We start from the raw sequence: 13,327 nt of genomic DNA, 5'->3' as shown, positions 1-13,327 counted from the left end.
TTTAGCGATAACTCAAAAACGGCTTAACTGATTACGATTGTTTTACTATTTTCGAATGTGCTTATTAATCACTATTTTTGTGATTTTTTTCATATTTTTTGGATGGATGGTTCGAAATTTTAAAGGAAAAACCCTTTTTTTCCTTTCTAAATAATTATTTCCGAAATGATTCACTTTATCAAAAAATGTTGTTTAAAGACCCCTATTTATTTTGAAAGACCTATCCAACGACACCCCACACTATAGGGTTCAAACGATAAGAAAATTGTCACACACATTTTGTTTCTTTCAAAGCGATTATTTCCAAAAATATTCACTTTATCAAAAAATGTTTTTCTAAAACCTCTATTTATTTTAAAAGACCTATCCAACGACATCCCACATCATTGGGTTGAAACGAAACAAAAAATCCTTACATACATTTTGTTTCTTTTGAGGCGATTATTTCCGAAAATATTCACTTTATCAACAATTAATTTTTGGAAACTCGTATTCATTTTAAAAGACCTATCCAACAATATCCGGCACTATAGGGTTAAAAAAATAAAAAAAATTGGTACACACATTTTGTTTCTTTCGGAACGATTATTTCCTAAAATATTCACTTCATCCGTATAGAATGGGATGTCGCTGGATAGGTCTTTTAAAATAAATACGAGTTTCCAAAAATTAATTGTTGATAAAGTGAATATTTTCGAAAATAATCGCCTCGAAAGAAACACAATGTATGTAAGGATTTTTTGTTTCGTTTCAACCCAATGATGTGGGATGTCATTGGATAGGTCTTTTAAAATAAATAGAGGTTTTAGCAAAACATTTTTTGATAGTGAATTTTTTCGGAAATAATCGCTTTGAAAGAATCAAAATGTGTGTGACAACTTTTTTATCGTTTGAACCCTATAGTGTGGGGTGTCGTTGGATAGGTCTTTCAAAATAAATAGGGGTCTTTAAACAACTTTTTTTGATAAAGTGAATCATTTCGGAAACAATTATTTAGAAAGGAAAAAAAGGCTTTTTCCTTCTAACTTTTGAACCATCCATCCAAAAATTATAAAAAAAAATCACAAAAATAGTGACTAATAAACACATTCGGAAATAGTTAAAACAATCGTGATCAGTTAAGCCGTTTATGAGTTATCGCTAAAAGTCTTTTCTTCATATTTTCTTTAAAAGCGTAGCAACCCTTATTTGTGACCGGATTTTTGCAGGCAACCCTGTACCATTGTATTCGCAATAAAATTACCATTATTTTGATATATATATCAAGCGTCAGACAGATGGGTGCAATTATCGATTTAAACTCACATGTTTAAACACGGCAACCTCATAATAGTGACCGGAAAAACATAGGCAACCTAATTTATTCATATTGTACAAGTTGTATACTTTCCATTGGAACTTATTTCGTTCGTCAGACAAATCGGTGAAATTTAAAGAAAAAAAATATTTTCAAAAATTTATTAAAAATAGCCTTGACCATATTTCTTTAGGCAACCCTATTTATTTATGTTCAGGAACATATTTTCTTTCATAAAATATAAGTTTCATCCGTCAGACGTATCGGTGAAGGTCGACCATATATAACGTATCTCCTACTAATAGGAAACTTGGAGGAATATGAATTCCACTTTTGTCTATACATTTGTACACGTTATACCCCAATATCAACATTTTACTCGACTGCGACTTAAACAGAAAGTAGGGTTATAGGTTTAAATACTGATAATCAATACATCCTGTAGCTCAGGATACTGGACGGATTTTTTTAAACGACGTATCGGTAGATTCCTCTTGCCCTTCACAACCTGTTTACACTTAATATGTCTTAATATGTCGTATGTGTTATTATGTCTTATTACACTTGTTTTATTAAAGAAATATCAATACAGCCGCCTTGAGAGGACCCCGAATATTAAATCATATTTTTACTTCTAGCGCCTAAACTATTGAGTGAATTTTAATAAAATAGACATCAGTAGATCCATAATTGGTACACGAGTGCTATGCAATACAAATTTACTAAAATAAACGGAGGAAAACTTTTAGGACTAAAAAATGTCATAGCAAAAACAGATTTTAGGTCTTAAATGGGGTTTTCAACACACTTGTTCAAAACGACCTTTATTCCACCGATTTTTGGCTCATAATCCTAGATATTAAACACGCGTGCTTTTTCAGTATATTATAACACTCGTGCTTTTTTATTATATTATCCAACTTTATTTATTTAATCGTTTGGCGTATGTACATAAACATTCTATATAAAATTGGATAATAGTCTAAATAAAATAATTATAAATCCACATTCAGGGTCCCGAGCCACGAGATTACGACAGGTGTTAATTTAAACAGATCTTCCGGGGGACAGCGCTGTATAATGTGCTCAAAGGTTTGAACCTCTTCACCACAGTCGCAGAGAGCAGAGTCCCGCCAGCCCCATTTATGACGAAAATAGTTACAGCGTCCGTGACCTGTCCTCAGTCTGTTTACACGACACCAGAGTTTTCGAGGCAGGCCAAACCCGTCTGGTTTCGCTGTGGGATCTATGGCTTGTAGGGTAGTTCCAGCATTAGCTTTGCTCCACTCGTTCTTCCAGCTCTGGTTGACGTCAAAACCACTCAGTTTTTGGGCTGTAACGCATGCTGGGTGGCGAGACTCAAGACGCTGGGGTGGAGAGTGGCAGAAGGGCTGGTGGCAAGGTAGAGACTGTTGCGCTTGTATTTTTGCGCTTGTTTTTTAGCGCTTGCAGTCTACGCAGATGCGGCGGAGCAATATGGTTGAGCACCGGGAGCCAATGAAGTGGCGTTGATTTAATTGTGCCTGATACGCATCGCATTGCTTCATTTCAGTTTGGTGTCCACTTTCTGAACATGTGCGCTCTCTAGCCATACTGGAGCACAATTTTCGGCCGCTGAGAAGACCAGTGCTGTAGCCGACGTACGTAGGCAATCAGCGGATGCGCCCCAAGTAGTGCCGCAGAGTTTGTGGAGGATGTTGTTCCGCGAGGCAACCTTTAGAGTCACTTTATGGTGATGTTCTTTGTAGGTCAACGTTCTATCCAGTGTCAATCCAAGGTACTTCGGATACGGGTTGTGCTTCAACAGATTTTCATTGAGAAATACAGCCGGTTGGTAGTTGGCAAACCGGTTGTTAAGGTGAAAACATGCCACTTCCGTCTTGATTGCACTGGGTATTAAGCGCCATGTACTGAAGTACTTACTGAGTTCCACTGAATCTGATGACAACACTTCCTCACCTGACTTGAAATCTTTACTCTGGTAAACAACTGCTATATCATCCGCGTAAATGAATTTAGTGGACTCAGTAGATGGCAAGTCGTGAATATATAGATTGAAAAGACTTGGAGCGAGGACAGAGCCCTGAGGTAGGCCGTTGTTCAGTCTTCTCTTGCGGCTTTTGGCATCACCAAGGTAGACCTCAAATTCTCTATCGCTAAGCATACTCATGATTATGTCTGCCATTTCTCTGCTTGGGATAGCCTTGAGAATATAACAAATCAAGCCTTGCTTCCAGACAGTATCATATGCCGCGTAATTGTCTACTGATACGTCATTTAAAAAAATCCGTCCAGTATCCTGAGCTACAGGGTGTACTGATTATCAGTATTTAAACCCATAACCCTACTTTCTGTTTAAGTCGCAGTCAAGTAAAATGTTGATATTGGGGTATAACGTGTATGTGTAAATATATAGGCAAAAGTGGAATTCATATTCCTCCAAGTTTCCTATTAAGAGAATATCCCCTGAAAGGGTACAACCGCTAAATCTGGATTAAGCAATTATTTTCTATAACAAGATGTATTTTTTCCGCAAAGATATCTAGGATATTTTTGTGTAGAATTTAATAAGCTTTAATGTTGCCTTACACCATATTTTCACAGAGAACGTAGATTTAGAGTAAAACGCAAATTTCTCCAGGATGGTACACATTTTCCAAAATGGCTGCGATTCCTCGAGGTCCCCAAATGTCAAATAGTGTGGACATGAAAAAGAGACCTTTAATTAACATACATACCAAATTTCATAACTTTGGAAGAAATTTCGAGGTTAGTCTTAATCCGATTGTGCTGGCAACAGAAAAAATACATCATCTGTGAAAATTTCAACTGTCTAGCTATCACGGTTCATGAGATACAGCCTGGTGACGGACGGACGGACAGCGGAGTCTGAGTAATAGGGTCCCGTTTTCACCCTTTGGGTACGGAATTCTAATAAACTACCATCGTATGTCTGTAGTAATGTACTATTTGTCTTAGGACATATAAACATTTATCGACTGACACCTCATTTTTAAAATTCGGCGCGTTGTAGTTTCCACTCTACAGTGAAACATACATAATAAGAATACAATCATATATGCACACAACACAAAAATCATAATCTATCCTTTGTCGGCTACAAAACTGAAATTACAAATTAAGGCTCAACTGTTTTATACTTTAAAGCAAAATTCCGCATAGCTGTGTAGAAGTAAAATATTTTGGACATATGTATTTCCAACGCAGTTTTTTTTTCCTTTCGATATCTAATTCACAACCCTGGACAAAGTACTCACTTCTGTTGCGTCGGATGTTTCACTGTAAACCTCCTCCGCCACTTCCGCTGTCTCAACCTTACACTCCAAGGTCTCAAGATTGTCAGGCCAACTCCAAGGCTCTTTGTCCTCTTCAGAAATTCTCTTCTCCAAATATATTGTAGACTCGTCATTCATCTGAGGTAAGAAATATCAACTAAATTCGTTGTACAGTCAACTACAAAAAGATGTATCCATATTTTCAACTTATTGCTTTGGAATAAGGTCCCAAAGTGGATACATCTTTTTGTAGTTGACTGTACTAAACATAGTTTTTACAAAAACCATCTGACTCGGTTATGAAAGAACGCTCGCTGCTAAAAATACTATTTATACAATTTTTTTAGTGGAAACTTATTTTTACCCGATTGCATCAGAAGGAGGGTAATGTTTTTCGAGCGTATGTATATATATATATATATATATGTCCATTTATTTGGCACGCCCTACAGCCCAAACGGCTGGACGGTTTTTGACATATGAGGTATGGTTGAATTCGCCAGAATTGTGGTACTCGTAGTGACATAGGCTATATTGTTCGCCGACGACTGCTCCGTGATTATTCCCGGTAACAATCCCGCAACTTACCAAGCAGAGGCAAATTTAGTGTTCAACAATATCAACACCTGGTTGCTAGGAAACAAACTGAAAGCCAATATGAGTAAAACTAAGTACATGGAATTCTACGCCCCTCAAAGCAACGCTAAAAATCTGGTAATTAAACATAACCAAGAAGCCATTGAAAGCGTTCAAACAATAAAATTTCTTGGGGTGATGCTGGATTGCCATTGTGACTGGCGAGCGCATGTTGAGTATTTGGTCGACAAACTGAACAGATTTGTGTTTGCTCTGCGTAGGATATCACAGGTGGTATCCCAAGAATCTGCTCTTTTGGCGTTTCACGGCCATATTATGTCCAACCTTCGTTATGGTCTGATTTTATGGGGAAACTCCACATTTGCACAACAAGCGTTCCTATTACAAAAAAAATGCGTTAGAGCAATCTGTGGCGCCAAAACGATGGATTCATGTAGACCGTTGTTCGAAAAATTAAAAGTCCTTCCGTTACCCACATTGTACATTTACGAAACATGTCTCTTTGTGAAAACTCATATTAGTCAGTACAACATCATGAAATCTTCCCTAGGTCAACTTCTCCACCAACTTCTCCACAATTCCATGGACTCAATATCAGTTACCCACGTCATAATTCTGCTCATTAACCGACTTCAATTTCATAGAAGGAGGAGGTTCTGTATTCGGTTGTGGCAATTTTTTTTTTATGTATGTTCACCGATTATTCCGAGACCCGTGGTCCGATTTATGTAATTTTTTTTTGTTCGAAAGGAGCTACTTCCAAGTTGGTCCCATATTAATCTGGTTCTGATCTGATGATGGGATCCCTGAGGAATTGAGGGAACTCCTCAATTTTTAAAGGCACATATATGGTGATTTGGGTGTTTTCATAAGAATTTTCTCTCGAAAACGACCAATTTGATGAAGTGGACCTGATGATGATGATTGTTTTGAAGATAGTGATGATGATTTTTTTAATGTAGGATGTTCAGCGATCACTCCGAGACCCGTGGTCCGACTTGAACAATTCTTTTTTGCTTGAAAGGAACTACCTCCACGGTGGTCCCACATTAATCTGGTGCTGTTATGATGATGGGATCCATGAGGAATTGAGGGAACTCCACAATTTTTAAAGGCACATGTATGGTGATTTGGTCGTTTTCTTAAGCAACTTGAGCATTTTTTCTCGAAAACCACCAATTTGATGAAGTGGAGCTGATGATGATGATTATTTTGATGATAATGATTTCAGCGATTACTCCGGCACCCATGATCCGATTTGAGTTATTATTTTTCTGTTTGAAAGAATTTACCTCTCCAAGGGTGTTTTCGTAATATTTTTGGTTTTGATCTGATGATGGAATCCGTGAGGAATTGAGGGAACTCCTCAATTTTTAAAGGCACGTGTATGGTAATTTCGGTGTTTTCTAAAATAACTCAAGCATTTCCTCCCCAAAACCACCAATTGGCTTAAAAGCGAAGGCGTGACTTGCTGGAAATGCTGGAATGCTTCGGGTCTTCTGGAAGACGCGACTTTTAAGCTTTTCAGGGCTCGCAACCGGACCTATTTATCGATGCAGGATCCAATGTCGACATGCTGGGTGGCTTCCCGTCGGCGGTGGGAGGGCTTCAGCGGTCACGCACTCTAATATTTAACTTGATATAACAAAAATCGTCTAATTCCTTAAGAGTTTGAGGCAAACAACACGTTTTTTTCGGCAAAACGTGGGTTCTATTTTTGTTCCCTTGAAAAACCGTTTTTCAAGGCCACGCCGCCGATACGCCGCCGCCGCCGACCGATTTTGACCGGCGCGCCGCCGCCGCCTAAATGTCTATCGGCGCTCATATCTAAGTGCGAGTCGGACTCGCGCCGTACCATTATTATCTTTAAAAACGGCGAAAAAATCTAAACAACCAATCATTGACGGCTGTTATGGCTATCAGATCTACAGTTATGGTTCGATTCTAATAAATTATATGTCATTGGATTCGTCTCATGCTACAGATTTGCAATAAGCTCTTAGTTTTTTGGTTTTTTCCCGATAAAGTACTAAAAAGTGAATTTGAAAAAATGTACCACGTGACCTTTGTTCTGACTTGAGATTGAATTGAACTCGAACCTGTATCCAATGTATATAAGGTATCCAGTATCCAATCCATTCAAATATTTGTTTTGAGACTGTAACATGCATACACCAAACTAAAAATTAAATTAAAACAACATAAAATTTTATTATTGTGTTTGACAAATATGTCAGACATGTGTTATCCACATCGTACTCATCAAGATGACACATGTTTATTTTATTGTTGCTTTGGCACATAGAAAAGGTAGGATCCTATAGAAGCTTAGTGGCCTACCGCGTGCGCCTGTGAGGGACAGAACTTGCAGCCTACCAGGCCACCATAAACCATACAAAACGGTGGGGAAAAGCATCTATATTTATTTCAAAAAGCACGTACGGCGAGAATTGTTCTTATGAGGATGTTAAATGATGTCGGATCTTTAAGGTAAACGGTCAGCCAATTTTCCGCATCGGTCCGCGACCTTGGTGCGGTGCGGCATATGTGCGATCGTGTGTAAAAGCCGTAACAGACTACCGCACCGCACCGCGATCTTGGAGCGCCACACCCATAAGTGAGAGCGAGAAAGATAATATCTCGAAAAGCCGTATTGGTGCGGTCAAAATATCTCTTTCTCGCTCTAACTTATAGCTGCGTCCTTAACGTACGTACGGTGACCACCTTGCACACTATCGATACGTGCGCCGCACCGCACCAAGGCCGCGGTGAGGTGTGGTAGTCTCTAACGGCTTTTACGATAGTCTGTTAAATACGGCTATAATATTTCTTTCTCGCTCTAACTTGAAGCTGCGTCCTTAACGTACGTACGGTGACCACCTTCCGCACTATCTCTTTCTCGCTCTTACTTATAGGTGCATCGCACAATGACCTTGGTGCGGTGCGGCGCTTACGGTGAGCCGCCGTATGCTGAGAGCGAGAAAGAGATATTCTGACGGTACCAAGGTCGCGGTCCAGTCGTTGTACACTTTCAAAAAAGTAAATAAAAAAAAAAAACTAAATTAGGTCCAAGGGCCTGACACTCTTTGATAGAGAAAGATAGTCTTATTGCGATTCCTATAAGAGGAAAGAGAAAATAGTACCATGCTTTGTCTTTATCACCGACCGGGCATTTTGTCATGGTCGGGTTATGGCATCATAGCAAGGAGGCGATGGCGAAATACCGAAATTTATAAGAGTGAAAAAGAAAGCAGGCTTCTCGAGCAGGCGTTTTACGACCATAGGGAGTTATTCTCTAATACATAGTGTAAGACGCTCTAATAATAATAATGCTATTTGTAATATATTTTATATTAAGGTTGACATGTAATTAAATATTACCAAATAAAGTGAATATGAATATGAAAAAGGATTATGCTGCCATACACGAAACTGTCAATACACGAATATGTCTTTCTCTTACCCCTGGTCGCTCGGTTTCATGTCTATAACTACGTGTATATACTATGATTACTATGTCTATTATTAGGTCAGAGGGTCTACCGCGAAAACCGAAATTCGCAAATTGCGGGGATCTTTCTCTTTTACTCCAATGAAGGCGTAATTAGAGTGACAGAGAAAGATGCCCGCAATTTGAACTTCGATTTTCGTTGTTATAGCCCAAACACGGAATGTCACGGAATGTTTGTAAAATGTTTGTAAACTTCAGTCTCATGAACTCGCGCACCGAGGGTTCCATACTTTTTAGTATTTGTTGTTATAGCGGCAACAGAAATACATCATCTGCGAAAATTTCAACTGTCTAGCTATCACGGTTCATGAGATACAGCCCGGTGACAGACAGACGGACAGATGGATAGACGGACAGACGGACAGACCGACAGCGGAGTCTTAGTAATAGGGTCCCGTTTTTACCCTTTGGGTACGGAACCCTAAAAAGCACGAATATCTAGGATTATGAGCCAAAAATCGGTAGAATAAAAACGTCGTTTTGAGCAAGTGTGCTGAAAATATAAAATTATACATTAGCCCCATGAAATTTTAGGCATGAGAGCGAAATGGCAAGACAAGAAAACAAAGCGCAGGAACCCAGCCAAGGCCGAAGGCCGAGCTGCGGGAATGAAGTGCTGTCATGCGGATCTTTTCTTTCTACCAAAAGTACAACTTCATTACTTTTTAGGGTTCCGTACCTCAAAAGGAAAAAACGGAACCCCTATAGGATCACGCGTGCGTCTGTCTGTCTGTCTGTCCGTCTGTCACAGCCTATATTCTCCGAAACTACTGGACCAATTAAGTTGAAATTTGGTATACATATGTAAGTTTGTGACCCAAAGATGGACATATAACGTAAACAAATAAAATTTAAACTTGGGGACCACTTTTGGGGGTTAAATGAGAAAATTGAAAAATAAAGTTTTTTAAACTATATTGTGTTATATATCAAATGAAAGAGCTCATTGTGTGAAACTCAAATGTATATTTTTTATTATTTTAAAATAAACAGTTTAGAAGTTATTCAAGAAAATATACAAAAAATGACCATTCCCCCCCTTTATCTCCGAAACTTTTGGGTCTAAAATTTTGAAAAAAATACACAAAATAGTTCTTTACCAAAACCTAATAAAAATGTGTAGTCAAGCGTGAGTCGGACTTAATTACTTAGTTTTTGATCCGACCCCTACGGGTTTTTTTAGACATTTCACTTACATTTCACATAAAAAATACATTGTTTAAATTGTGTGATGTACGGAACCCTAGGAACGCGAGTGCGACTCGCACTTGGCCGGTTTTTCCCTTTGGAAAACAAAACTACTGCACCAACAACTACTACACATCAACAACAGCACATGAATGCCTGAATGAATGAACATTTTATTAATCTTTTTATATGTAATGTTTTGATAGGATACTTTATGTACCCATTTTTATTGCTCTTGAGTTTTTTTATTTCATTAAGCGTTCAGTCTTAGGCTGCCTGTCCACAGGAGCGGAGCGAGGAAAAAATCCACCGATTGAATGGCATAAAATCTCCGCTCTGTAATTTTAATGAAATTCTATTGCTGGATTTTTTCCCCGCTTACCGCTCCGCTCCAGTGGACAGGCAACCTAACTTTTAAAACCATACTCTAGCGGCGTTTTGACGCCGCAACGGGTCTCTAGTATTCTATAATCTTAGTCTAACCCGTTCGTATAAAAATACCGCAAATCGATGTACAGGTTAGCCGTTTGGCACACACATACTAGAGGTCAAAACAAAATTTTTGACCCGCAGTACCTGAAAAAATTTCGCTGGGGGGGGGGGGATTAAACATTTTTTTTTTGTATGGATAAAAAATATTCCAAAACCTATTGTGTGTGGTACCATACGAAAGGGCTTTTTGATGCGATTTTAAAAATATATCACATCATTACATTTCGGGCATTTTTTTTAAATTAAAACAAAAAGAATTTTCGAAACATACCAAGTTTGGGCTCCTCCAGACACGATATGGCTGATTTTTTTTTGTACAATATACCACAAATGATACGTGATATCCTCATGTCTAACTCCAAGAAAGCAATTTTGAAAATAATATCATTACTTAACATTTTTTTTTTAATTTTTCAATTTTACAAAGTGACACAGTTCTACTTCAATACCTATTTCACGAGACTTATGGAACTATACTGCAGATACGGTACATATTAATCATAAAATGATACGTAATATCCATATATCCAACGGGAAATACCTCTTTAACCCTTTAACTGCGCCTTTTCACAAAATATCAAGGTTGTATCCTCCAGCTACGATATACCTTACTGATTTTTTTTGTACAATATACCACAAATGATACGTAATATTTTGATATCGAACCCCAAGAAAGCAATATTGAAAATAGTTTCATTTAGTTTTTTTTTGTAATATTTTATATGTATATAATTTTTCAATATTACAAAGTGTAATGGAATTGTATTGGATTGTGCTGTTTTGTTTATTATTGGTGTTATCTAATCGATAATTACGATCACAAATGATAAGGTCTTTCCCCCCCCCCCCCCCGCCCGTCCCTCAAGATCTGAGTTCCGATCGGGAGCTACATTTAGCCGCCCGCAGTCATGGCTTTCGGTCGGTTACTTCTCGTCTGGCGTGTAGGTATAGGCTACTAATGCACAGGGTCGTCGTCAGTGGGGTTCGATGTTGCTCCACGTCCGTAGGAATTACCTTAGATAACCCTACACGTGATCCCCGGGTGGTGCTAAGAGCGCAACAACTTTGGCAGCTGCACTGCCTCTTCAAGGTCTCGCAGCTTACTCTACTTCAGCAACCATACTCAATATGAATTCGGATGCTTTTAAAAACGGCACTTCCAAGCGCCCAAAAACAAGGAACGTTGGACCATCAGTTCGCGTTTTGCAACTAAATATAGAGAGTATTAGTAAATCTAAGACAGAATGTTTACACAAAATCTTGCATGACAATGACATTGACGTTGTCCTACTTCAAGAAACGCATACCGCTGACGACTCTCAACTTGCCCGTAGAGGTAACATACCAGGTTACGACCTCATCGCAGCAACATACCACGCCCAATACGGAACAGCTACTTTTGCCCAAACAGCGCTATCCCATCAAATCAGCCTTCTCTCGAACAACATTGATGCTGCAGCGTTCATCGACCTCACCGCAGCATATGACACCGTCTGGCGTCAAGGCCTGTTATTTAAGCTGCTGAAAATAGTGTCCTGCATAAAAATCTGCAGGTTGCTCGAAAGTGCACTAAGTAATAGGCTGTACCGCGTACACCTTGGTGACTGTGCTAGCCAAGTAAGAGTCCTAAATAATGGCCTTCCCCAAGGGTCGGTCCTCGCACCACTGCTCTTCAATTTATACGTCCACGACATGCCCGAAACAACAAGTCGGAAGTTTGGATACGCGGACGATCTGGCCCTGGTCACACTAGACTCAAACATGCAGGCTTCCGAACTAACGCTAACAAGGGATCTCTCTACCATGGACAACTTCTTCACGAACTGGCGCTTGTGTCCCAGCCCTTCTAAAACGGAAGTAGCATGCTTTCACTTAAACAACAAAATGGCCAAAAAAGAGCTCTAAGTGAACTTTAGGGACACCACTCTGCAACATAATTTCTACCCCAAATACCTGGGAGTCACTCTTGACAGAAGCCTGAACTTCAAACAACATCTTGGGAAAGTGTCTGCGAAGCTGAAAACCCGCAACAGCATCATTCAAAAGCTAACCGGAACTACCTGGGGTGCCAACGCAGCTACACTCCGGACCTCAGCACTGTCGTTGGTGTTTTCGACAGCCGAATACAGCTCTGCCGTTTGGCTGAACAGCGCTCACACTTCCCTGGCTGACATCCAACTCCATCACACGATGCGTCTCATCTCTGGATGCCCCAAGCCCACGCCGATCTATTGGCTACCAGTCTTATCCCACATACTGCCTCCTCATATGCGGAGAGAAAGATGCCTTAGCCTCGAAATTCAAAAGATGCGGGCATCCCCAAACTTACCTGTCCATGAAGACCTTCACGATTTTAAAAAGACCAGACTTAAGTCCCGCCATCCTCCAGCGCTGAGATTCCACGACCCAGCACCAACGTGCAACCTACGGGACTCCTGGGAATCTGAATGGGAATCAAGATCTCTCCCTGGCGACGTCTTCAAGCCTAATACCAAGACGGCCAAGCTAAAATGGGACTGGGCTGGTCACGTCTGCCGAATGCCGAATGAGTTGTGGGGAAAAATCGCCACAGTGGGAGCCCGAAAACTCAAATCGGGGACATGGCAGACCCCGCCGGCAATGGCGGGATGAACTAGACTCCTTTTTAAAGGAGTGGCCAGACACAGCATTGGACAGAGATCTGTGGAGAAATTGGGGGGAAGCCTTTGCCCAGCAGTGGGACACGTAAGGCTCCAAATAAATAATAATAATAGCCCGCAGGGCAGCTTGTGGGCCCGCAGGGCAGCTTGTGGCCCGCAGGGCAGCTTGTGGGCCTGCAGGGCAGCTTGTGGCGAGCTGTTCGGGAGTAACGACTCCAAGGACCCGAGTGCTCCCGAGAGTCGGTCAGGGTCTCCGTCTCCAGCGTGTATTCATCGGTCGGAGTGGACCCCAAGGGGACCTGCAGGA

General features: G+C 40.1%; 1 protein-coding gene across 1 annotated transcript in view; it reads right to left on the bottom strand.

The window, feature by feature from the left end:
- LOC134753720 (uncharacterized) overlaps positions 1-13,327 on the bottom strand; it is a 190,881-nt gene that overhangs the window by 145,096 nt on the left and 32,458 nt on the right. The window contains exon 10 of the mRNA XM_063689659.1: positions 4,576-4,731. Within this exon, the coding sequence (XP_063545729.1) occupies positions 4,576-4,731 (156 nt within the window). The remainder of the gene's footprint in view (positions 1-4,575; positions 4,732-13,327) is intronic.

This window comes from Cydia strobilella, chromosome Z (assembly GCF_947568885.1).
Source record: "Cydia strobilella chromosome Z, ilCydStro3.1, whole genome shotgun sequence".
NCBI lineage: Eukaryota > Metazoa > Arthropoda > Insecta > Lepidoptera > Tortricidae > Cydia > Cydia strobilella.
Note: the sequence above shows the minus strand (reverse complement) of the source record. Positions and strands in the feature narration are given on the sequence as shown.